Source organism: Amyelois transitella, chromosome 26 (assembly GCF_032362555.1).
Source record: "Amyelois transitella isolate CPQ chromosome 26, ilAmyTran1.1, whole genome shotgun sequence".
In the NCBI taxonomy this organism is placed as follows: Eukaryota; Metazoa; Arthropoda; class Insecta; order Lepidoptera; family Pyralidae; genus Amyelois; species Amyelois transitella.
The window spans coordinates 6,926,560-6,950,333 of record NC_083529.1 but is presented as its reverse complement, the minus strand read 5'-3'; the positions used below and the strand labels follow the sequence as shown (position 1 = coordinate 6,950,333).

Below are 23,774 nucleotides of genomic sequence, written 5' to 3'. Positions count from 1 at the left end.
TGCAAAGTCAGGCCTTTATCGCATAATCATTAAAAAAAATTACTCTAAACCTTAAGGTGGCCATATTCGACTCGGGTACCTTAATATCAAACATGATAATACATTTAATATAAGTAGTAATAAAAAATAAACTTAGTATTTACAAATAAAAAAGAGATTGGATTATGGCAGTATTACCTCTCTGCACGGCAAACAGATTCTTTAGGCGAAGTAACGGTAAGTCCTATGTCTTTTAATGCCCTTTATCCTACAAATCCTTAGGAAACAAACACGGAACATTTGGTGAATATCTTACAAAACAACGCCAAAATGTCCCAAGAAGCTACCTGAAAGTAATTTTTTAAGAATCGCTTTATTTGACATTTGCGACGAGCAAGAAACAATTCCTGCTGTCAAAAGTGGCCGTTGTGGTAGGAAAACTCTATATAAAAAAAATGGTGAACGGTTCACTGAGCAGACCTGCCGCAGGCCTGCTTATAATTGATGTCATGGTACGAAAAAGCAGTGCAGTTCAATTTAGGTCCTGCTATAAGACGTCGTGGTAAGCCTCCAAGTCATAACTTTGGCACGATGGCAACGCCCACATGAAATTATACCTCTACATTTATATGCCTCGACCACATATGTCAATGTCAACACAATGTCAAATAGTCGAGCAAACTGAACTGCAAGCATCAAAAAGCAAGACAAGAACGAATAAGAAATTTATTTGGAACAACATGTCGGACAAGTTAGTGTTTTTAATTTCTTGCTATTTATTAAATTTAACCCTTCACAAAATTAGTTGCGCCTTACAGCATTTTGCGATTATTTCAAAATATAAATCCCTATTGGCTTATTATTTGTGTAAAAACATTGTGAAACGACGAAGCATTTGATTGACGCGTGCGTACCTATTATTTTTTCAGTGAGGATTTGTTAGGCGATGATCTCGGTGACCAGAGCCTCGCTGACTATAACCTTGGAAATGAGGAAGAGGAGCAGCTTTTGGCCGATGACTATGAGAGTGGGTCCTCACAAAATGTGCCCACTTCAGTGGGTCCCAATTACGTGAATAATGTCGAAATGATACCCAACGAGTTTCCTGGTCATTCTTTGGAGTATAATGCACCGGTAAGTATTATTTACTAAACTATGAAAATGTCTATTCAATCTTGTCAACATTGTGTTAAAATTGTTATGTTTTATTGTCACTTTGACACTCGTGCCGTATGGTTCCCGGCACGTTTTAATAGGGCCACTGGAGTGACTGGAGAGTCCATTAGTATGATGTCCCCATCATACCCATGGATTTCATAACCTCCGCAACTATTGCAGGTAAATCTAACTCATATTGGGTCATTGCTATATGTCTGAGGTGGGATTCAAAATGAGGGGTTAGTATGAGTTTTACTTCAACAAACAAATTGAGCAAGTAAAAATGGATTTGTATGTGATTTGATCAGTGCCACCTATTAGTAACAATTCCATACAAATTCACATTTATTACCTTGATGGTTTTATAAAGTCGAACTTTGACTAATCCTTTTAGGCCTTTCTTTTTTTCAGCACTCATTTTAACCAGGCACCTACTAATTCGACTACCAATCCTTGATGACATAAATATACATGAAGTCAGTTTTAAAACTGTCGGCTCTGTCTACCCGCAAAAGCTAAAGACGTGACTATTTAATTCTAGTTGCCATACCAACCGTTGCCGGAACCAGAATGTGTTGTGCCCAACATAACGGTGGAAGTGCCCAACACTCCCGTGCCGTTTCCGGAACACAACGTATTCCCGTTCGAGCAGCCGCCGGTTTACGGTCCGGAGCATGCGGTGGTGCCCCCTCCTATTGTAAGTTTTGTTTCAGATGTTTGTAAGATATATTGGTAAAAATATTAGCATTATAATAACAATAAAAAATATGATGTGTAGTTCTGGATACTATAGAATAGGACCACTTCATCTTTTTTTATGATTATACTAGCTTTTACCTGCAGCTTCGCCTGCGCGTATATAGCATATCAGTAACTACATTATGTACAGTACCTACATACTTACTTAAAAGCAACAAATTTAGTACCATCTATACAAAAAGCAACAAATTTAACCTGCCTACAAAGAATACTTGTTTTTCGGAAATCTCAGGGAACTACAGTTTATACTGGAACAAATAAACTCAGTCACATTTATTTTATTTATTGGGATTTCTATAGATGTTGTAAAAGAGAATCAAGGGAGTAGACAAGTGCAAGTTACCATTCTATCGTGACGAATCTGAATCTAAATTCAAGCATTCATTATTTCACCTGAACATAACCCTTCAGTTTATCCCTGTCTACCTCGTAAGCGATAAATACTTGATGCATGTATGTTTGTTTCAGCCTGCGGCAGTGCCTGTAGAGTCGTCACAGATTGTGCCTTCAGAAATGGCCCCGCCCGGTGCGAGTGAGTATAAGAATTGTTTGAATAACATATTCACAGTATAATTATTAAAAATAGTAACATAGTTTGTTGGCCATTGCCAGTCTTTTCAATTTTAAGTGGATTTATTATTAAGAACATGTTCAAACTGAGGATGTCCAGGCAAAAGAGAGTCAAGAGTACCGGAAACCGTCAAGCTTGCATGAAGAGAGTTATGAATGTGAATGAAGCGAAAGGAAGTATGCAGAGACTGTGGCAAGTGGAAAGATGTAGTCTCTGCCTTTCTCTCTGGGTAAAATGTGTGATTTTTTGTATGTAACATGCTCAAATTTAATTTATTTATTGTACAATTTACTTCTAGCTACTACTGTAGTCATTAGCATAGAAATGTGTAGAAAATGAACCCTGTAGGTGGTCAGGTTACCCTAATGTTCTCATATCTATGGGGTGTCACTATTATAATCTCAATTCCATCATTAAGGGAAACAGCTGAACGCGTCCTTTCAGGCTTTGCTAGATTGGTGGCCCTGTCTCCTCTGTAACGGATAAAGACGAGATTATATGTATGTCTAGTGTTCTCTCATGTATATAGTTTCTTTCCATAAAAACTTGTGATTCTTCTTTTAGGCGATGGGTTAGTAACCTTTCAATTTCAATCTCAATTCCATAAAGACTTATGTACAGCCTTTCAGTCTTTTCAAGACTGAAAACCTCTGCCTACCCCGTTAGGGATATATATGTTGTAAAGTAACGTATGTTTGTTTGTGCAGTGCCGGGGCGAGGTCGCGGGCGCGCGCCGCGCCAACGTGACATTCCCGACTCGTTGGGTGAGTTTTTATAATTTTTTTAAAAGCTTTTATTTAGTCTGACTTTTAAAGCTTTCATTTAGTTTGAGTTTTTTAAAAGCTTTTATTTAGTTTGTTACACCGCTTCTTTTTCACTGACGCTTTGTAAGCGGCACTGATTTTTGTTTTGAGTTATTTTTTTGACGTCACCCAGTATTGTGAAGCCTAAAGATATGACAATTATTGAGTGATGTTGAAACGTCCCATAATAATTGTATAAAGTATAGTGGAATGTTCAAGAATATACTAAATACAATAATTAAAGAAGAAAGAAAGAGAACTGCAGAGGAGAGAAATAATCAAATGAAAAGTGTTGTATTTAAGAAAAGCAAATAATAAAAATATTTTACAATAAAATCTCATGTTTTCTGCTAAACAAATCATGTCAACCGTTGCTATGGCATACGTTTGCCAGCTGGCTTTGCCTGTTAATATTAAAATATAATAATAAAAATTCAATTTCATCACTAAGCCATAAAGCTGAACGTGGCCTGTCAGTCTTTCGAGGCTGCTGACTCTGTCAACCCCGCAAGGGAAATAGACGTCATTATATGAATGAATGAATAAAAATCCCATGGATGTAGTAAAAGATGACTAAGGGATAGGCTTACAAACTTGGGATCCTTTTTTTAGGCAATGGGCTAGCAACCCGTCACTATTCGAATCTCAATTCTATCATTAAGCCAAATAGCTGAACGTGGCCATTCAGTCTTTTCAAACGGTCGGCTCTGTCAACCCCGCAAGGGATATAGACGTGACCATATGTAATGTAAGGTATGAATGACAATGTATAATTTGATTTTAGACAAAGTGATAGTGAGGGGTCAGCGTGGGCGCGGCGCCTGGAGGCCGCATCCCTACCACAGGAGCTATGTCAGGGTCAGTGCTCTCTATATGTATATCCTACTAATATTATAAATGCGAAAGTTTGTGAGTATGTCAGTCACGATGTCAGTATGTTTGTTACTCTCTCACGCAAAAACTTCGGAACCGATTACGATGATATAATATATAAATTTGGTATGTAGGTAGGTGAAGACCCATAATAACATGAAGGCTACTTTTTATCCCGGAGTTCCCGCGGGATTGATTCCTCGCGGACGATATAGTATATATATGTATATACTAGCTGTCCCGGCAAACGTTTAGCCATATAAATATTTTTTAAGTAATTTCTAGTAAAAAAAAAAATGTTAAGTGTGGACAACCCTTATCACACAGGGGTATGAAAAATAGATGTTGACCGATTCTCAGAGCTATTAAATATGCTCACAAAATTTCATGAGAATCGCTCAAGCCGTTTCGGAGGTGTATGGGAACGAACATTGTGACATGAGACTTTTATATATAAGATATGTATCTTATATGTAAAATGCTCGATATTGTGGTTTAAGATATTTATTTCTCTTGAATGATATAAATTTTTATTTTTACCATTTGTATGATGAACTGTTGAACACCTTTAACTTACTTAACTGTAACTTCAATAATATGTTAACAACATTATTAACCCTGCCGTGTGGTTCCCAGCACAAATATAAAAAAAGAATATGATCGGAGTGATCCTATTCTCACTTATGGATGTCGTAAAAGGCGACTAAAGGAAAGGCTTATAAACTTGTGATTCTTCTTGTAGGCGATGGCGACTAGCAACCTGTCATTATTTGAATCTTAATTCCATCTATAAGCTATACAGCTAATTGTAGTCTTTCAGTCTTTTTAAGGCTAAAAGCCTTTAGATTTCATATTACAAAAAAAGAAACAGTTATGCTAAATTATCAAAAATGGCACCTTATAACTTAAATTTGTTTTCAGGCAAATTTCAACCAGCGCTCATCGTTCCCACCCCCTCAAATTAGACATAGTCCCCCTAGAATAAGGCCGGAAATCCGACCAGATAGGCCAGAAATCATTCCCGACAGGCCGGAAATTAGACCCGACCCGGTTCCTATTGTCCCTCCTATACCAATACGACCCAAGATGTCCCCTGAAAGGCCAATGTTACAAGAAGTCCCGTTTCGTAACGAAAATCCGCCATTCCGGCCAGACACTTCACCTGTAAGGCAAGAAAACCCACCGTTTGGACCCGAGGGCGTCCCATTCCGCCCCGAAAACATCCCTATCCGACCCGACAATGTCCCTCTCCGACCCGACAACGTCCAATTCAGACCTGATCCGCAATTCGGGCCGGAAATTCCATTCAGACCCGACCATCCGCCGTTTGGCCCCAACTTTCGATTCCAATTTAGACCCGAAGAGCGAAATTTCAGACCGAATTTCAACCTTTATCCTCGTCAATTTGGACCGAGGCCATTTGGGCCTCCGATCAGGGAAATAGCGCCTAATAATGCGAGTCATATGCCACAAGTGACTATAAGGCAGCCTCTGCCAATGGGCCACAATCCAGGGGGTAGGGAGCCGGAAGTGAGGATGTTGCCGCTCCAGTTGCCCCCCAATTTGCCGCCCGGGGGATTGGCCGGGAAGAAAGTTCTGATCAATCCGCACTTCAAAGGGACCTTCCAGCCTCCTGTCGAAGGTATGTGCATTTTTATTGGAAAAAACATGTTTTTATCAATAAATGAAAACAAAATTGTCTTGTTTACAGATTGGCAAGTAACTTGCCCTATTAAGTTTTGAGTGTAACAATTTGACTTGCAGAATAATAATTAAATAGGTTTTAGTTAAGATTGTTACAAAAAAGAAACCATACGGAAATTCCAATTTGATGACGATTTGCACGGTTAGGTGGTTAATGTTCTGAAATGCCAAATTTACCTAAAGCTTTCAATTTTTAAAAAGTTTTTTACGCTGAATGCTGTCACCTACTCTTGTTGTTATTGTGCAAATAAACCCAAATGATTGTTCCCTGTTTAAATATAAATTGTTTTAATTCGATAATGAATTAGTCTACACTGTCAAAAAAAAATTATACTACTCTTTTTGTATCTTTCGTAACTCACTTTAAGTCTTTCGCGTTTTTATGCCACTGTATTTTTCAAAACTTTACCTCAAGAATATGTTAGTTATAAGTAATATAAACAAGAATTGCTATGATTATGTTAGGTCTGCCACTGCCCGCGTACATACCCACCCGCATCATCAAGTCGCCACCGCTAAGTCCCATGTTGGAGAGCAAATTCGGTAATGAAATACCCTTAGTGGCGACTGTTAGTTCAATAGCTTAGATGTTGGGTCCAAAAGAGATTTATCTTGATAAACCAAAAATGGGTCACACAGATTTAGCTACACAAAGATTGAGTCTTAGAAAATTTTATCTTGAAACTATTGACCAAATTTTGGGTGCAAAAGAGATTTGGGTCTAAATGAAAATTAAATACATTTTTTTTTGGCCATAATTAACATTGGTTTATTTTAAATTAATGGAAGAAAATTCGATGCCAGTTAAATTAATGTTATCATGATCCCATTTTGACTGATCAAGTTATTTTCGGGGAAAAGACGGTGTCATGATCACTGTTCCAATTTTTTTTCAGATTATGGTTGTTATAATATTACTATAAAGATTTTTTTATATGAAATTTTTCTATTTACCCCGTATGGGATATTAAAGTTAGTTAAATGGTCGTCTTTTCCCTCTTACTCTTAATTTACGTGTAAATGGCATGGCATGAGTAGTTTTGAGTTGCACTTGTATAAAATGTTTCAATAAAGAAGCTAATCACGACCTCTCACTTGCACACTATTGCCTCCTTTACTCAAACACGGCGGTACTGTATGCAAAAAAAAATAATCCAGCTGTTGTTTGTTTTGTAAAACTTTTGTTTTGCGTGGTGATTATGTCATTAGAGGTTTTCTTTTTTCTTCAAATTCTTACTCTAATACTGTTTTACAAAGTACAGAAAATTTATTGCTTAATGATTTAGTTAAAAAAAAATTTACTAATTAAACCCTTTTTTTGCTAACCCTACGTTCTGTCACTGCAAATACTTGACGCCATTTTGACATTCGTTTCTTTATTGCAATAGATTATAAATATATACCTAAGTACTTAGTTCTTTTTTAAGCACGAAGCGCAAGAAAATATTTCAGTACATATGCATAAATAAAAAATATATATGTTATTGTGAAAAAAAAAATGCCCCTATCAATATTTTTGTGTATTTTTTTAAATTATTTATACTGTAACACAAGAAGTTCATAAATTAGAGTTTTTTTTTTAATTTTTGATAAGTGCTGAATATGCACTGGGAGCTTGTAACTAATAAAAGCTTTTAAAAATAACCAAATTTTCGTGCACTATTAGTTAGTTTTTTTAGCTTTTTTTTAGTTTTTCTTTTTTGTTTTTTTTTTTTCCTATACAGTTTTACGTTTGTGCTGCTTTGTTTGTAATGGTTGTCAATTGTGAATTGGTTGTAATGAAAATTGTTTTTTTATTTTTTATTTTTTATTTTTGTATATTTGGTGTGGCATGCGAAATTCTGTTTTATGAAAATTAAGCCATACCATTATATAGTAGGCTCGATGCCATAGATAGTAGAAAATACATCACATTTTTATCTTTTACGGAGTCGACTGAGCTTACAGTCTCGAAAAGGCTGATAACCCACATACAGCTGTATGGAATTGAGATTCAAATAGTGACAGGTTAGCAACTTTTCACCCAGCGCCTATATAAACTAAAATATTTTTTTTTTGTGAGTCGGTTTTTTTTATTAATATCAACAAAGAAATTATTGCAATAACGCCTTGCGGTATATGTACCGCAAGGCGTTATTGCAATAATTTCTAACGATATAGTTTTGTTAACTTTAAACCATTATATTAAGAGTCCGGAGAGGGACATAGGGTTCCTTTCATCACTGTAAAAATTCAAGTACCCTTTGGAAACTAAGATTTAATAAACAAAGTTCAAGTATATACATTAAATATTTATTATTAAAAAGGGATAGACTAAGGGATATAAACTTGGGGTTCTTCTTTTAGGCGACGGGCTAGCAACCTGTCACTATATGAATCTCAATTCTATCATTAAAAGCTAATCAGTTGAACGTGGCCATTCAGTCATTTCGAGACTGGACTTTATCCGCAAGGGATATAGACGTGATTGTATGTATGTATGTATGTTTATTATTAATTATCTCAGGAGCTATCAAGGACATTGACGACGCGGCAGAGAGGTTTATAGCGGAACAGAGGAACGCCCTTGCCAGAGCCGCCACCAGGAAGTTTAGGAGATCACCGCAGAGGTAAATACATACATATCATAGAATGGATTTATTTAAATAAATTGTATGAGTACAAGGTATCACTCATTGAAATCAACATAACGTAATTACTAGTAATTGTATAAAGTAGTAGTAATTGTATCTAGTGTCGTGGTTCCTGGCTCCAATAAAAAAAAAGAATAGGACCACTCCATCTCGTTCCCATGGATGTCGTAAAAAGCGACTAAGGAATAGGATTATAAACTTGGGATTCTTTTAGGCGATGGGCTAGCAACCTGTCACTATATGATTCACAATTCTATCATCAATCCAAAAAGTTGAACGTAGCCTATCAGTCTTTTTAAAATCCTTGGCTTTGTCTATCCCGCAAGGGATAAAGACCATATGTATGTATATCTACAACCGCTTTCAAAGCGGATGTCTAGAAGCGGCGGAACAAAGTACACTTACTTAACATCCAAATAATGTATACTACAATTTAAATATTTTATTTATATATTTCACTGTCAGTTAATATTTTATTATATACTAGCTGTCCCGGCAAACGTTGTTTTGCCATATAAATTAAATTTAAGTAATTTCTAATAAAAAAAAAGTGTTAAGGGTGTTATCACTAAGGGGTATGAAAAATAGATGTTGGCGAATTCTCAGACCTACTCAATATGCTCACAAAATTTCATGAGAATCGGTCAAGCCGTTTCGCCGGGAGGACCACGCGGACGAACATTGTGACACGAGAATTTTGTATATAAGATATATTTATTTCAGTGTAATAGCAATACAGCTACATTAACGCTTAGAGTTATTATCATTGATGCAACAGAGTTCACGTTATTCCTCTCTCTCTCTCTCTCTCTTCCAGATACATAGAGAACACAACGATAGAGATTGAGAACGAACTGGCCGCCGCGCCCGGCTTCCCTCGCGACAGCGACGCCGAGTTGCTTCGGAAGCAGGAGGAGTTCATACACGCCAACAGAGCGGGGCTGAGGAGACGGTAATTTTATTATCTATACTAATATTATAAAGCTGAAGAGTTTGTTTGTTTGAATGCGCTAATCTCTGGAACTACTCGTTCGAATCTATACTAATATTATCAAGCTGAAGAGTTTCTTGTTTGTTTGTTTGAATGCGCTAATCTCAGGTACTACTGGTTTGAATCTATACTAATATTATAAAGCTGAAGAGTTTGTATGTTTGATCGCTAATATCAGGCACTACTGGTTTGAATCTATACTAATATTATAAAGCTGAAGAGTTTGTATGTTTGATCGCTAATATCAGGCACTACTGGTTTGAATCTATACTAATATTATAAAGCTGAAGAGTTTGTATGTTTGATCGCTAATATCAGGCACTACTGGTTTGAATCTATACTAATATTATAAAGCTGAAGAGTTTGTTTGTTTGATCGCTAATATCAGGCACTACTGGTTTGAATCTATACTAATATTATAAAGCTGAAGAGTTTGTATGTTTGATCGCTAATATCAGGCACTACTGGTTTGAATCTATACTAATATTATAAAGCTGAAGAGTTTGTATGTTTGATCGCTAATATCAGGCACTACTGGTTTGAATCTATACTAATATTATAAAGCTGAAGAGTTTGTATGTTTGATCGCTAATATCAGGCACTACTGGTTTGAATCTATACTAATATTATAAAGCTGAAGAGTTTGTTTGTTTGATCGCTAATATCAGGCACTACTGGTTTGAATCTATACTAATATTATAAAGCTGAAGAGTTTGTTTGTTTGATCGCTAATATCAGGCACTACTGGTTTGAATCTATACTAATATTATAAAGCTGAAGAGTTTGTTTGTTTGATCGCTAATATCAGGCACTACTGGTTTGAATCTATACTAATAATATAAAGCTGAAGAGTTTGTTTGTTTGTTTGAATGCTAATCTCAGGTACTACTGGTTTGAATTGAAAAAATATTTTTGCGTTGAATAGAACTTTATCGAGGAAGGCTTTAGGTTATATACGAGTAACATCACGCTGCAACTATTAGGAGCGATGAGATAATGGAGAATGTGAAATAAATCGGGGAAAATTATTCATCCTTGAGGGCTTCAATGATGCTCAAAATAACTATTCCACGCGGATTAGATAAATTTATTTGCCAAAACATATGTACATAGGATATATGTAAATGTATTTAAGATGTCAAAATTAAAATAGTGTTCTAACATGTTTTACCCTCATGACAGTCTATAGTCACGTCTATATTCCTCGAGGGGTAGACAGAGCTTAAAGTCATGAAAACACTAAATGGCCACGTTCAGTTGTACGGATTAATAATGGAATTGAGACTCGAATAGTGACAGGTTGCTAGTCCATCGCTTCTAAGAAGCATCTCAAGTTTATAAGCTTTTCCCATAGTCGCATTTTACGACATCCATGGGTAAAAGTGAAGTGGTCCTATTGTAAAGTGCTACGAACTGCACGGCACGTTAATTAAAATACTTTTACTTAATTTCTCGTAAGTTATTTATTTACAATAAAATATCTCTTTGTCTTACAGTATGAGAACCCCATCGCCGGATTCCCCTCGAGAACCACCGCGAGAAACACTCCGAGAACCGCGAGAATCCCGAGAACCACCGCGAGAAACACGCGACCGCCGCAGATCCCTGTCACCGCGCCGCAGCCCCGAGAGACGTAGGACTTCGCCCGTTAGAGACGAGGTAACTGTTAATGTTGTATGCATTTTGACTGAATTTTGTTTGAGACTTCTGTCTTTTCGCTTTAGTCCCGGTTGCATCCTCACTATTCTGGAGAGAAGCCCGGGGTATGCCTGTGACCATGGATCCTGGATTGGGGGAGTCAGGTTGTTACATGAAGCGACTCCCGTCTGACCTCCGCAACCTTTGCAGGTGAACCTGACCCGTGTTGGATCGATCATGGTTACACATCCCTTTTTCCCTCATCGTGAGATCATCGATAAGTGGTTAAACTAATGTACATAACGTTGCGCGGCCGTATGGGTATATAAGCCGTATGGTTCCCGGCACCAATAGGAAAAAGAATAGGACCACTCCATCTCTTTCCAATGGATGTCGTAAATGGCGACTAAGGGATAGGCTTATGAACTTGGGATTTTTCTCCTTGGCGAAAGGCTAGCAACCTGTCACTACTTGAATCTCAGTTCTATCATTAAGCCAAATAGCTGAACGTGGCCATTCAGTCTTTTCAAGACTGTTAGCTCTGTCTACCCCGCAAGGGATATAGACGTGACCATATGTATGTATGTATTAGATAAGAATACTAATTAAATATATTTTTTTTTCTAGGAAAGTGAATACCGCCGCCGTATGCGTGAACAAGAGAATCTTAGAGAGAGAGTTTTAAGAGCGAAAGAGTTCAGACGGCGGAAGAATGCAGTGGCGGCTACTCAGACTGCGAGAAACAATGAGGATGCGGCGAGAAATAGGTGAGAAAACAATGTTTTTTTACAGTTCACACACGCTGCGAAAGCTATTTTTTTTTATTAATGTCTACCAAAGATTATACAGGAGCATTTAATACAGTAATAGTAGTACAAATGTGCTACTTATCTCTACGAGTAGACCCGTGAGAGGAGATATGAAGGAGCAGTATGGCGTGTGCATAAATATGAATAATTAAACTTATTTAAGATACATACATATATATAATTACGTCTATATCCCTTTCTGGGAAGACAGAGCCAACAGTCTCGAAAACACTGATAGTTCAGCTGTTTGGCTTACTGACAGAATTGAGATTCATATAAAATTATAGGTTGCTAGCTCGTACCCCTTAAGAAGAATCCCAAGTTTATGAGCCTATCCTTAGTCGCCTTTTACGACATCCATGGGAGAGATATGGAGTGGTTCTATTCTTTTTAGTATTAGTGCCAGGAACCACACGGCACCTTGATTTAGAAAAAAAAAACTTCATCAAAGTCAGTTGTGTAGTTTGAAAGATTAAGGCATATATACAACATAGGGACATACGCGTGAAGCGACTTAATCAAAACTATTTTAATGAAATTTAGTGTTTTCTAAATATAAGTTTTTTTTTTAAGTTAAATATTAAAGTTATATAAATTTATATATTTAAATTTTAGGGATCGCGAGAGACAAGAGAAAGAGAGGGAGCCACCGAAGCCCCAAAAGGCGGAAGACAAACCGGAAGTCAAACCGGACTCCACTGAAAAGGAGAAAGCAAGAGAACGCTCGCCGGTTAGAAGTGCCGAGGTCAACTCTACCAGTGGTGAGAAATTATTAAAATTTGTTTTAAAAAAAATACGAATTAGAAATAGATTTGTGCCGTGTGGTTCCCGAAACTAAAGAATAGGACCACTCCATTTCTGTTTCTCATTAATGTAGTAAAGGCTTAGTCGCCAATGATAGCAATTATGGTTTGTGCGTTGTTTAAAAATAATTAAAGATTTATGCATCTTCAGTTTTCCGTTTGTAATGCCGTGTGGTTCCCGGCACTTGCACAGGGATGTCGTACAAGGCGACTAAGGGATAGGCTTATAAACTTGGGATTCCTCTATAAGGCGATAAGCAAGCAAGCTATCACTATTTGAATCTCAATTTCATAGTGAAGCCATATATTTTTTAATAATTAATTAATTAGGATAAAAATATCTCAATGCCAAACATTTTTACAGACAAGATGATAACGATTTTTCCATTTACAAAAAAATGTAATAGAAAATACTTTTATTAATATAAAATCAGTTTTAAAGTTAGAAAAGTTAGTAAGTAAATTATTAAACATTCTTTTTCCCGCCAAACAGAAACACTAACGCCGCCGCGCGAAGACTTGCCGCGCGCCGCCGACACGCCGGAGCCGGCGCTCACTCCGCCGCTGCCCGAGAAACTGGACAAATCCGGCGAGAAACCAAACGAGAAACCTATCGAGAAATCCAAAGACAAGTCGTCGGATAAGTTGCTGGATAGCGACGACGATTTGGATTTGATTTTGGGCGATATTGATGGTATTCTGTCGGACGACGAAGATTCTGGACGGTTTAAGGAGAAAACTAAGTGAGTATAGATTTTTTTTATCATTTTTTGTTCACTAAAATTAGACAATTGTGTGTGTGTCTCCCCCGATTTGATGTAGGTAATTTTTATAAACATAATCGCATCAAGAAATTTAGTTGTTAGTTTGAATTCTAACCGATACCTACTCTTACGGTGAGGGAAAATATCGTGAGGAAACCTGCACATTCAGACAACTGGATGTGTAACCAAGATCGATCCAATACGGATCAGATTCCTCAGCAAAGGTTGCGGAGGTCAGACGGGAGTCGCTTCGTGTGAAAACCTGACTCCCCCAATCCAGGATCCAAGGTCACAGGCATACCCCGGGCTCCTCTCCAGAGTGAGGATGCCATCGGGACTGATGCCTTAGTGATAAAGGTTGTCCACCCTTAACATTCTTATTAACTAGAAATTACTTTAAAAAAATTTATATGGCAAATTAACGTTTGCCGAGACAGCTAGTGTATATATATATTACGGCCTCTGTGACGCAGCGGTAGTGCGCTTGTATGTGTCACCGGAGGTCCCGGATTCGAATCCCGATCAGGGCATGATGAGTAACGAACTTTTCTGATTGGCTTGGGTCTTGGATGTATATCTATATAAGTATATATTATAAAATATAGTATCGTTGAGTTAGTATCTCGTAACACAAGTCTCGAACTTACTTCGAGGCTAACTCAATCTGTGTGATTTGTCCCGTATATATAAAGGATTTATAACAGTAACCTATATCACTGTATCTACCAGGAAGCAGTCGCCGGCGCCGCGGCCGAGCGACCTGCGCGCGAGGCTGGCGCCGCGACACAAGCAGCGCATCGTGTTCACCGACCGCCCGGGTATGCGCACACACACGCACTCACACACGCACACTCACACACGCACAATCACACACGCACAATCACACACGCACACTCACACACGCACAATCACACACGCACACTCACACAGTCACACACGCACGCTCACACACGCACACTCACACACGCACACTCACACACGCACACACACACGCACACTCACACACGCACAATCACACGCACACTCACACACGCACAATCACACACGCACACACACTCACACACTCACACTCACACACGCACACTCACACACGCACAATTACACACGCACACTCACACACGCACAATCACACACGCACACACACACACGCACACTCACACACGCACAATCACACACGCACACTCACACACGCACAATCACACACGCACTCTCACACAGTCACACACGCACGCTCACACACGCACACTCACACACGCACACTCACACACGCACTCACACACGCACACTCACACACGCACAATCACACGCACACTCACACACGCACAATCACACACGCACACTCACACACGCACAATCACACACGCACACACACACACGCACACTCACACACGCACAATCACACACGCACACTCACACACGCACAATCACACACGCACACTTACACACGCACACACACACGCACACTCACACACGCACACACACACGCACACTCACACACGCACACACACGCACGCACACACACGCACGCACACTCACGCACACACACACACGCACACACACACGCTCACACGCACACACACACGCACACACACACGCACACACACACGCTCACACGCACACACACACGCACACACACACACGCACACACACACACGCACACTCACACACGCACACATACACACGCACGCACACACGCTCACACGCACACACACACGCACACATACACACGCACACATACACACGCACACACACACACAGTTCGTTTCTCACCCTGACCGGGATTCGAATCAGAATTCTCCGGTGTCACAGACAACTCTATTACCGCTGCGCCACAGAGGCCGTCGATAATGTTAATTTAATGCATATTTTTAGCGCCAAAATGGCTCAGTTGGCGAGCGATCGGTTTTCAAATCAAGTGCCTGAGTTCGATTCTTAGCAATGGGCATGATTTTTTTTGTTTTTTACTATTTTATTGATTTTTTTTTTATGGATTTTAATGTTTTTTCTTTGTTTGATTAACAGCGTCTCCTCCACGCCGCGCGGCAGCCAGCAGTTCCACTCCTAACAATGACAATGACACTAACAATAAGGTATGTTAATGATCGTGAAGGTAACTTTATAATACCTTGAGCGATCAATCATCAAGATGTGATGATCAAATCGGAAACGTTCTGGCAAAATGTCAGGTCAAGAGTACCCGAAACTGACGAGTTTGCATGAAGACAGTTATGAATGTGGATGATGCAAAACAAATTTGCTATTAGAAAAGAATAGATTTATTTTCAAAATTGGATACAAGGTATCACTTATTGACGTCACATAACTTAAATCTAATTATAACTACTACCGCTTCCAAAGCGCATGTGTAGAAGAAGCGGCGGAACAAACTACACTGCAGCATTTTCATCGGACCTCAATTTACAAATATAGATCTCTTAAATCTAAATCGTGGACGAATGCACATTGTCCACATTAAAAAACATGAATGAATGTAGAACTAATTAATAAAAATGATTAAAAATTATGCTATTAGTGTTAATGAATGAAAATATTATTTACGCTTATGTGTTTATATACGTACATATATATACATGTAGTCTCGTCTATATCCCGTGTGGGGTAGACAGAGTCGATAGCCTTGAAAAGAGTGAAAGGCCACGTTCAGCTGTATGGCTTTATGACAAAATTGAGAATCAAATAGTGACATGCTGCTAGACAATCGCCTAATAGAAGAATCCCAAGTTTATTATTAGCCATTACCTTAGTCGCCTTTTACGACATCCACGAGTAAAAGATGGCTGTGGTCCTATTCTATTCAAGGGTTTGGAACCACACGGCAACAATGATTATTAATTATTTATTTCATAATTACAGACTAAACAGAAAACGGAAGTGAACACAAATAAATCACGGCAAAGGATAATTTTCGATAGGAAACAAGTGAGTGAATTTCATTAACAAAATGAATATAATAATTCAAACAGGTATAAAATTATTTCCGAGGTTAGCTCATACATACAAACAGTTATAGGGGAATAGAAAAATTGGAATTTAAACAAATAATAGGTAGCCTATGTTAATAATGTCAATTTATTTGACTGAAAAATAACAACATACATATCGGGTTTAAAATTATAAATAAACAAATAAATATATAATTTAACTGTACTAATAATAAAATGAGCTAATTGAAATACATAAAGTCAACTTTCTCAACTACAAACTAAATTACTTATTATTTAAATTTGGACCCTTATGTTAATTATTAATTAACGTAACGTATAATCACGTCTCTGCGGGTATGTACCTTTGCGGGGTAGACAGAGCCAAACAGTCATCAAAAGACCGAATGGCCAAGTTCAGCTGTTTTAGGCTTAATGATACAATTAACATTGAAAAAGTGACAGGTTGCTAGCCCATCGCCTGAAAGAGGAATCCCAAGTTTATACCTAAGCCTATCCCTTAGTCGCCTCTTACGACATCCATGACAAAGAGACGGAGTGGTCCTATTCTATTAGTGCCGAGAACCACGCGCCACTAATAGTAAATTAATTATTAATTACAATTGTTGTATATATATATATTGTACCTTACATATTATTCACTAAACAAACAAATCAATCAACAACCAATCAAATAATTCCACAGACACAACAAATGGATAAAACAGAAGCGGACGACGACAGAAAGCCGCAGCAGGCGTTCGCCAACCGGCGCGTCGTGCTGCAAACGAAATTCGCGTCGAAAAAAGAGAAATCCGTTTTCGCGCGCATCGAAAAAACGGATCCGTCCAAACCCAACCCGGGTATATTCAGTCGAGCCGTGCGCACGGCGATCGGATCGGATAAAAATCGGATCGTAGTGAAAAAAGACGAACCGACAGTCGAATACGGATCGGATTCTGATGACGAGATGATGATAGCTATGGTGAGCAATTTGCCCGAAGGCATAACGGATACAAGATTGAAGACTTTGGCCGGCGCCGATTTGCAGGTAAATAGTTTTAAGGGGGGCTGGCGGGTGACGATATTATATTTATATATATATATATACAGGGTGACATTTCAAACTACTGCATCCTTTTAAACATAGACTATACCCATGCTTCTGAGCCGTTTGAGCCTATTTTTATTTAAATTAAACGTCATCATTTTCACATTTAAAAATCCCTCAAAAACTACGTCACACGCTTTAATACAGACCAATACTACAAAAAGAAATTAAAACTAAACATGTAAATAAATGTCTGAAAAATAAATTATTTTCCTAGTATCAAGATCAAGTAAAGTACAGAGTTGTCGAGATCGCTCAGCTGAATGGATCGTTTCGTTGACCTCTGAATCTTACGCGTCGCTTTTCCGCCGGCCGGGGTGATATGACGTATTTAGGATCGTGGATTTTGATACTTTTTTTTTTTCGTACTTTCTGAAATATGAACCGATATTTTGCTTTTAACGTTTTTAAATATCCTTTAGATGACTTAATAGTTAAATTTATGCAGTTGAATTAAAAGTCACCCTGTATATATGTATATTATCGTTAGCCGTGTGTCTTGTGAGATGTTATTTGTTATTGTAAGTTGAGTGACGGAAAATGGTAAAAAAAAAGTTGTTTTTTGGCGGACTTATCCGTTCGTGGGATAAGTCCGCCATGTTGCAAGTGATTTGTTTCTTTTGAAACTATGTGTACTACTTAATTGTATCTGTGTTGATTTTTTTGAAATGAAAATGTTACAAATAAATATAACATATAATCACGTTTATTCATTGGGGGTAGACAGAGCCAACAGTCTTGAAGGACTGACAGGCCACGTTCAGATGTTAGGCTTAATGATAGAATTGAGATTTCAGTAGTGAGAGGTTGCTAGCCCATCGCCTAAAAGGGTAATCGCTTACATCATATTCTTTTATATTTTCTAAATTATGTTGTATGTAACCTATAATTATACATCTTCTTCCTTTTCTTTCTGTTTGTTCGTGCCGTGTGGTTCCCGGCATCAGTAGAAAAAAGAATAGGACATCTCTTTCTCAGTGATGTAGTATAAGGCGACTAAGGGATAGGCTCAATAAACACTTGGGCGATGGGCTTGCAGGTTGCAAGTCACTATTTGAATCTCAATTCTATCATTAAGCCTAACAGCTGAACGTCGCCTGTCAGCCTTTCACGACTGCTGGTTCTGTCTACCCCGCAAGGGATATTAACGTGATTATTTGAATGAATGAGAACTTAATATCAGATTTTAAAACCTTCGGATATTACATGCCCTACTCTTGAATAGTTAAAGTATGATGCTTCGTAACAATATTAGGTAAGAGGTGACAGTAACATTTATGTATTAAAAATAACATAATCACAACATGTGGTATTTTACATGGCCTTAAAACATTTTAGCAAATTTATCTGCCTGCCTATATTTCTCTGTGTCGAAAATCGTATTTATTTTTGCATATTTACGATTGCACAAGATGAATGCTTATTCCTTTTGTCACTTTTTACGACATATCTGAGAAAGAGATTGAGTACCCATATTCCAAAGTGCTGGTAATCACACTGCAAAAAATAATTTGCTGTACAAAATTTGAATATTCAACTGGTATTGAACATTATAATTTTTTAAGATTGTGTACGTGATATTTGTAACGAAAAGAAAAAAAAAGTTCATATTTTTTTACCTTTTTCCGTAACATCATACCATTAGTCATTCTGAATAGAAATATGGAAAAATTAATATTTTTATATTAAGCACATATATTTCTTCTCTATTTATCTTTTTTTATACATATATAGATGTTAAAAACCTTACAAGTTAACGCAAATAGGTATAAAATCTTTGATTTAAAAAAAAAATATATTAAAGTTTATTTTTAAAATCAAAGAATAATTGTAATACTCAATCAATTTGGCAAACTAAACATTCTCACCATGGTATTATAAGTGATATATGCTATCTCTGTCGGGATATGTGAAAATGTTGAAAGTGACTGTGATACATACGTTAAAATATATATATGTAGAAAGGCACAGGTTCAAATCGTACCTCAGTCATGTACCAATGGCTATTTCGAAGTTACGTACATTAGTTTGAATACTAACCGACGCTCTAACGCTGAGGGAAAACATCGTAAGGAAATCTGCACATTCAGGCAACAGGATGTGTAACCATGATCGATCCAATACGGGTTAGGTTTGCGGAGGTCAGACGGAAGTCGTTTCGTGTAAAAACCTGACTCACCCAATCCAGGATCCATGGTCACAGGCACACCCCGGGCTCCTCTCCAGAGCGATGAGGATGCAATCGAGACTGAAGCCTGGAGGAAGAAAGACTTAGGAATACTCACAGATTGCTATCGTATTGCATATTTAAAAGAAGATATCTTTATTTTACTTTTTATATAATTTTTATTAAAACTGTCAGTCAGTCAATTGGTCAGTACGGAATGGCTGTGACTTATATTTATTTGATTGATCGTTGATTTAATTCAAATTTAAAAATTCAAAATTTTTATTCATTATTATAGGATACTATATATCGCTTAATAATTGTCGTATGGTTTAACAACATTGGTTGACGTCAAATAAATTACTTAAAAACTAAGTTTACTGCCGCTTCCAAGGCGTCAGTGCAGAAGAAGCGGTAACAAACTGCAATGATATATATATGATAATGATTACCTTATTTGATATGTCACAGTAAAGTATTATTTTACAATAATATCAAATATCTATGTCATTTGGATTAATTAGTAAAAAAAAGTTAGTGTATTCGTATTTTGGAAATATTAAAGTTACTCCATATTTCATATTCTGATGATGATATAATACTTTATAATATTATCTGTGATATTTATTCTTTATAACACAGCTATATGTCATTTTTGAAGACATTTGTTATAATTTAGGTAAAAAAATAATTAAATATGCTAATATTGTTAATAGGATATAAATCTATCATACAATCTGAATTTAATTTTCATTTACCAATTTATATATGTGAAATCGCGAAGTTTTACAATTATATACACCTTTATAAGTGTATAAATACACTCTTATAATTATTGTAATTGTAATTAACGCTCGAATAACATAATTGTTAATAATTCTATGAAACAAAGTTTGATAAACAAATTGTCAAAAAATTATATTTGTTCGTGAATATGACGATGTTTAAACATTATGTGTGGTTTATTTATATGTTTAGAAGAAAGCCGCACATTTTCATGTGATTTAGTTAATTTCTCTAGTCTTCTTCTGTGATATTATAAAGTAAAATATATTTAATTGTATAAATAGATAATTGACTTAATACATGATATAAGACTATTCAATATTTTGCAATTGGATGTTATATGTACTGAAGTAATTGTAAAAACATAAACGCCGATGTTTTTTTAAATATTTTTATGTCTTACAGTAAATAATAAGTCTCTATACACATATATATTATATTTATGTCTAAAATGTTATATTTGTGTTGTATAAAGTGTTTAAATATTTTTTAAATTTAAACATTTTCGCTAGCAAATTGCAATTTTGCAGGACACACTGCACATGTGTTTGATGTTTGTAATTTTTTTTTTAGCTATAAACATTAATTTAAGTAATGCTAAGTAAAATAAGGATAAATACCACTGAACCCTCGGATTGCTTGCAGACACTTATTTTGGATAAGGAGGCGTGCACAGCGAAGATAACTTTTAAAACAACGGGCGCGGCTGAGAGCTTCAAGAAGAAGTTTCACAACAAAATGGTATCGAAAAGCAGGCTCGTCGTTAAATTATCTTGAATACGCGTGACAGATAATGGTAAAAATAACAGAGGATTTTTGTGGAAATAGAAAGAAAATGTTATAAAATTTTGTAAAAAAAAAACAAGCATATCGGATTGATGTAAAAAAAAAATAATATTAATCGATATTTGTCGTTTTTTTTTTTGTTAAACTAGACTTTTTCTAAAATTTTGTGTAAATGCAGCCTTAAGTTATATTACATAATAACAAAAATAATGTAATAATGAATAAATATTACAGGTTTCCTTTTTTTTAAAATTTGATATGTTCTAAAATTTTTGTCAAGAAGCAGGCTCGGCTTATTGTTGTCTTAAATACATGTTTGGCATGTAAGAATTATAGTTACTATTGGTTTTTGTGAAATTAGAAATCTTGAATAAATGTTTTTAATGACTGTAAGAATTATTCAAGTCTATTTTTTTGTGATAACTGAAAAATATTCATGAAAACCTTTCTCATGAAGGGTGAAAACAAGAATAAAAAATTTAAGTTGTATGTTTAAGAATACATGTGTAAGGTTTTGTTAGGATAGAGGTCATTTTATTTGGGGCTACGGCCTCTTTTTGATTTAAGTATATTTTGACACTGGTTGGAGAAAATTATATACTTTCTAATTATTTTTGCCAGTAAATTAGAATACTAAATCATTTTGGTTAAGAAATTTGCGTTTTATTTGCATAATAATATGAAGGTAGCGTTTGTTTACAAAAAAAAAAAATCGTTCCCTTAAAAAATCAATCCGAATGAAATGTGGGAAACTATTCACGAACGTTTACAATGCATTATGTCTTATCTCTCTTTCTATCCTTGGTTAACCTCAGACAAAGAGAGTAGATAAGACATATGCCTTATTACGTTCGTGAATACCCGGTTATTTGATATTTGATTGGGTTGATAAAAAAGCAATAATATTTGTATTTTAAAATTATGATTGATGTAGATAATTACTGTAGGACCAGGTATATTCCCTTGAGGCACGCCAAATGTTTCCTGAATAGTTAACTAAAGAAAATTTGTAATTTGGACGCACGTTTGTTGTAATAGTGTAATGCAATAAGTGTTAGAAATAATTTTCTGTTTAACACTTTGTAAAATAATGGAAGGAAGTTTAGTTTTAAAAAGATTTCTCTTTAATTAATTCAGTCGCCTTAAATGATTCAGTAACTAATTTAGGCAAGTTGAATAGCATTTACTTACATTATTATATAACGTCTCTACCACTTACGGGGTAGACAAAGCCAACCGTCTCGAAAAGACTGAAAGGCCACGTTCGGTCGTGTGGATTAATGATGGAATATTAGTTCAGATAGCGACAGGTTGCTAGCTCATCGCCTAAAAAAAGAACTTCCTTAATGATAATCTTGTCAGAATTAGTTACTTAATCATTTAGTCAACTACAAGATTAAGTGAATTACACACTTAATCTTGTAATTAGCGGATTGGCACTTAAAATGTCGAAATATTATTGTACAAATCTTGCACCAATCACAATTTGGTAATTTAGTGTCTGCATTGTGATTGGCAGATGCGCTGTCAAAATTTGAAATTTATCTTTAGAATGTTATCTCAGTAAATAGTAGTATAGTCTTTCAAATTAATATTTTGTGATTACAGCTAATTGCTAAAAATAAACTACGTTTTCCGCTTAATTCAATTTTTTTATATAACATACCCATGTTTGAACTAATTTTATACTCTCTTTTTTGTTATAATGTAATACATTTTGAGATGTAGGTTTCTAATGTCGTGGTCCGTTGAAAATACAGCATATTGACATTTTTAGGGTTGGCTAGTAGGGTTAATTGTATTCTTAAAAATTGAAAAAGATGATTTAGTGAGAAAATATTTTTTTAATCCCACGCAAGGGTATGCCCGGAAAAAAAATAGTGCATTTTGAATTGTATTATAAATATTTTCATGTATTCTATGGGTCAACTATTATGCTTTTTAAAACAAATTTGGTCATTTTGGAAAAATGACAATGTTTTCTTTTTCATAAGTATTTGAAATTAAAAGAAAAAATTCACAAAGTTATATTCTATGATTCTACCTTCTACTTATTTATAATAATAAACTCTACGTATAATATCAATAAGATTATATATTACATGGCTATAACTGTATTCGGTTTTATTCGATCATAATATTATTAAGTTCCTTATTACACATTGAAAACATTATAAAAATAAGATAAAAGTATTTTTTATTAGCTCTCCCTTTACATTAAATTTTGTTCTACGAAAATAAACAAACCAAGCATTTAATTGGGCTAAAATAAGTGAATTTTATGAAGCTGGTATAATTTAACTGTTGTAGTCAGTCTAAATAATGTTTTAATATATTTCACTTCACAAAGTCGTACCTTCATTAAAAACATATAGGTATCTGATAACCAAATACTGCCATAATTGTAAAACACATTTCTTGTAAATACATTTGTATAACTATAAATAGTCACATAATCTGGTATACTTCAAATATTATTCTTAAGATACCGATTTAA

General features: G+C 36.0%; 1 protein-coding gene across 2 annotated transcripts; it reads left to right on the top strand.

Moving 5' to 3' along the window:
- The first annotated feature begins 656 nt into the window (after positions 1 to 656).
- LOC106138233 (serine/arginine repetitive matrix protein 1) lies at positions 657 to 23,432 on the top strand. 2 transcript variants are annotated; one of them, XM_013339331.2, is made up of 19 exons: positions 657 to 730; positions 909 to 1,113; positions 1,679 to 1,834; positions 2,365 to 2,428; positions 3,175 to 3,231; positions 4,055 to 4,128; positions 5,065 to 5,785; positions 6,313 to 6,390; positions 8,354 to 8,456; positions 9,298 to 9,432; positions 10,968 to 11,130; positions 11,737 to 11,876; positions 12,534 to 12,679; positions 13,215 to 13,464; positions 14,215 to 14,303; positions 15,508 to 15,575; positions 16,360 to 16,425; positions 17,134 to 17,478; positions 21,137 to 23,432. In XM_013339331.2, the coding sequence occupies exons 1-19, from the start codon at positions 720 to 722 to the stop codon at positions 21,266 to 21,268; spliced, it is 3,003 nt and encodes a 1,000-aa protein (XP_013194785.1). In that variant the 5' UTR covers positions 657 to 719; the 3' UTR covers positions 21,269 to 23,432. The 2 variants fall into 2 exon arrangements, with proteins under 2 accessions (XP_013194785.1, XP_013194786.1); XM_013339332.2 differs by lacking the exon at positions 6,313 to 6,390.
- Positions 23,433 to 23,774: the final 342 nt, after the last annotated feature.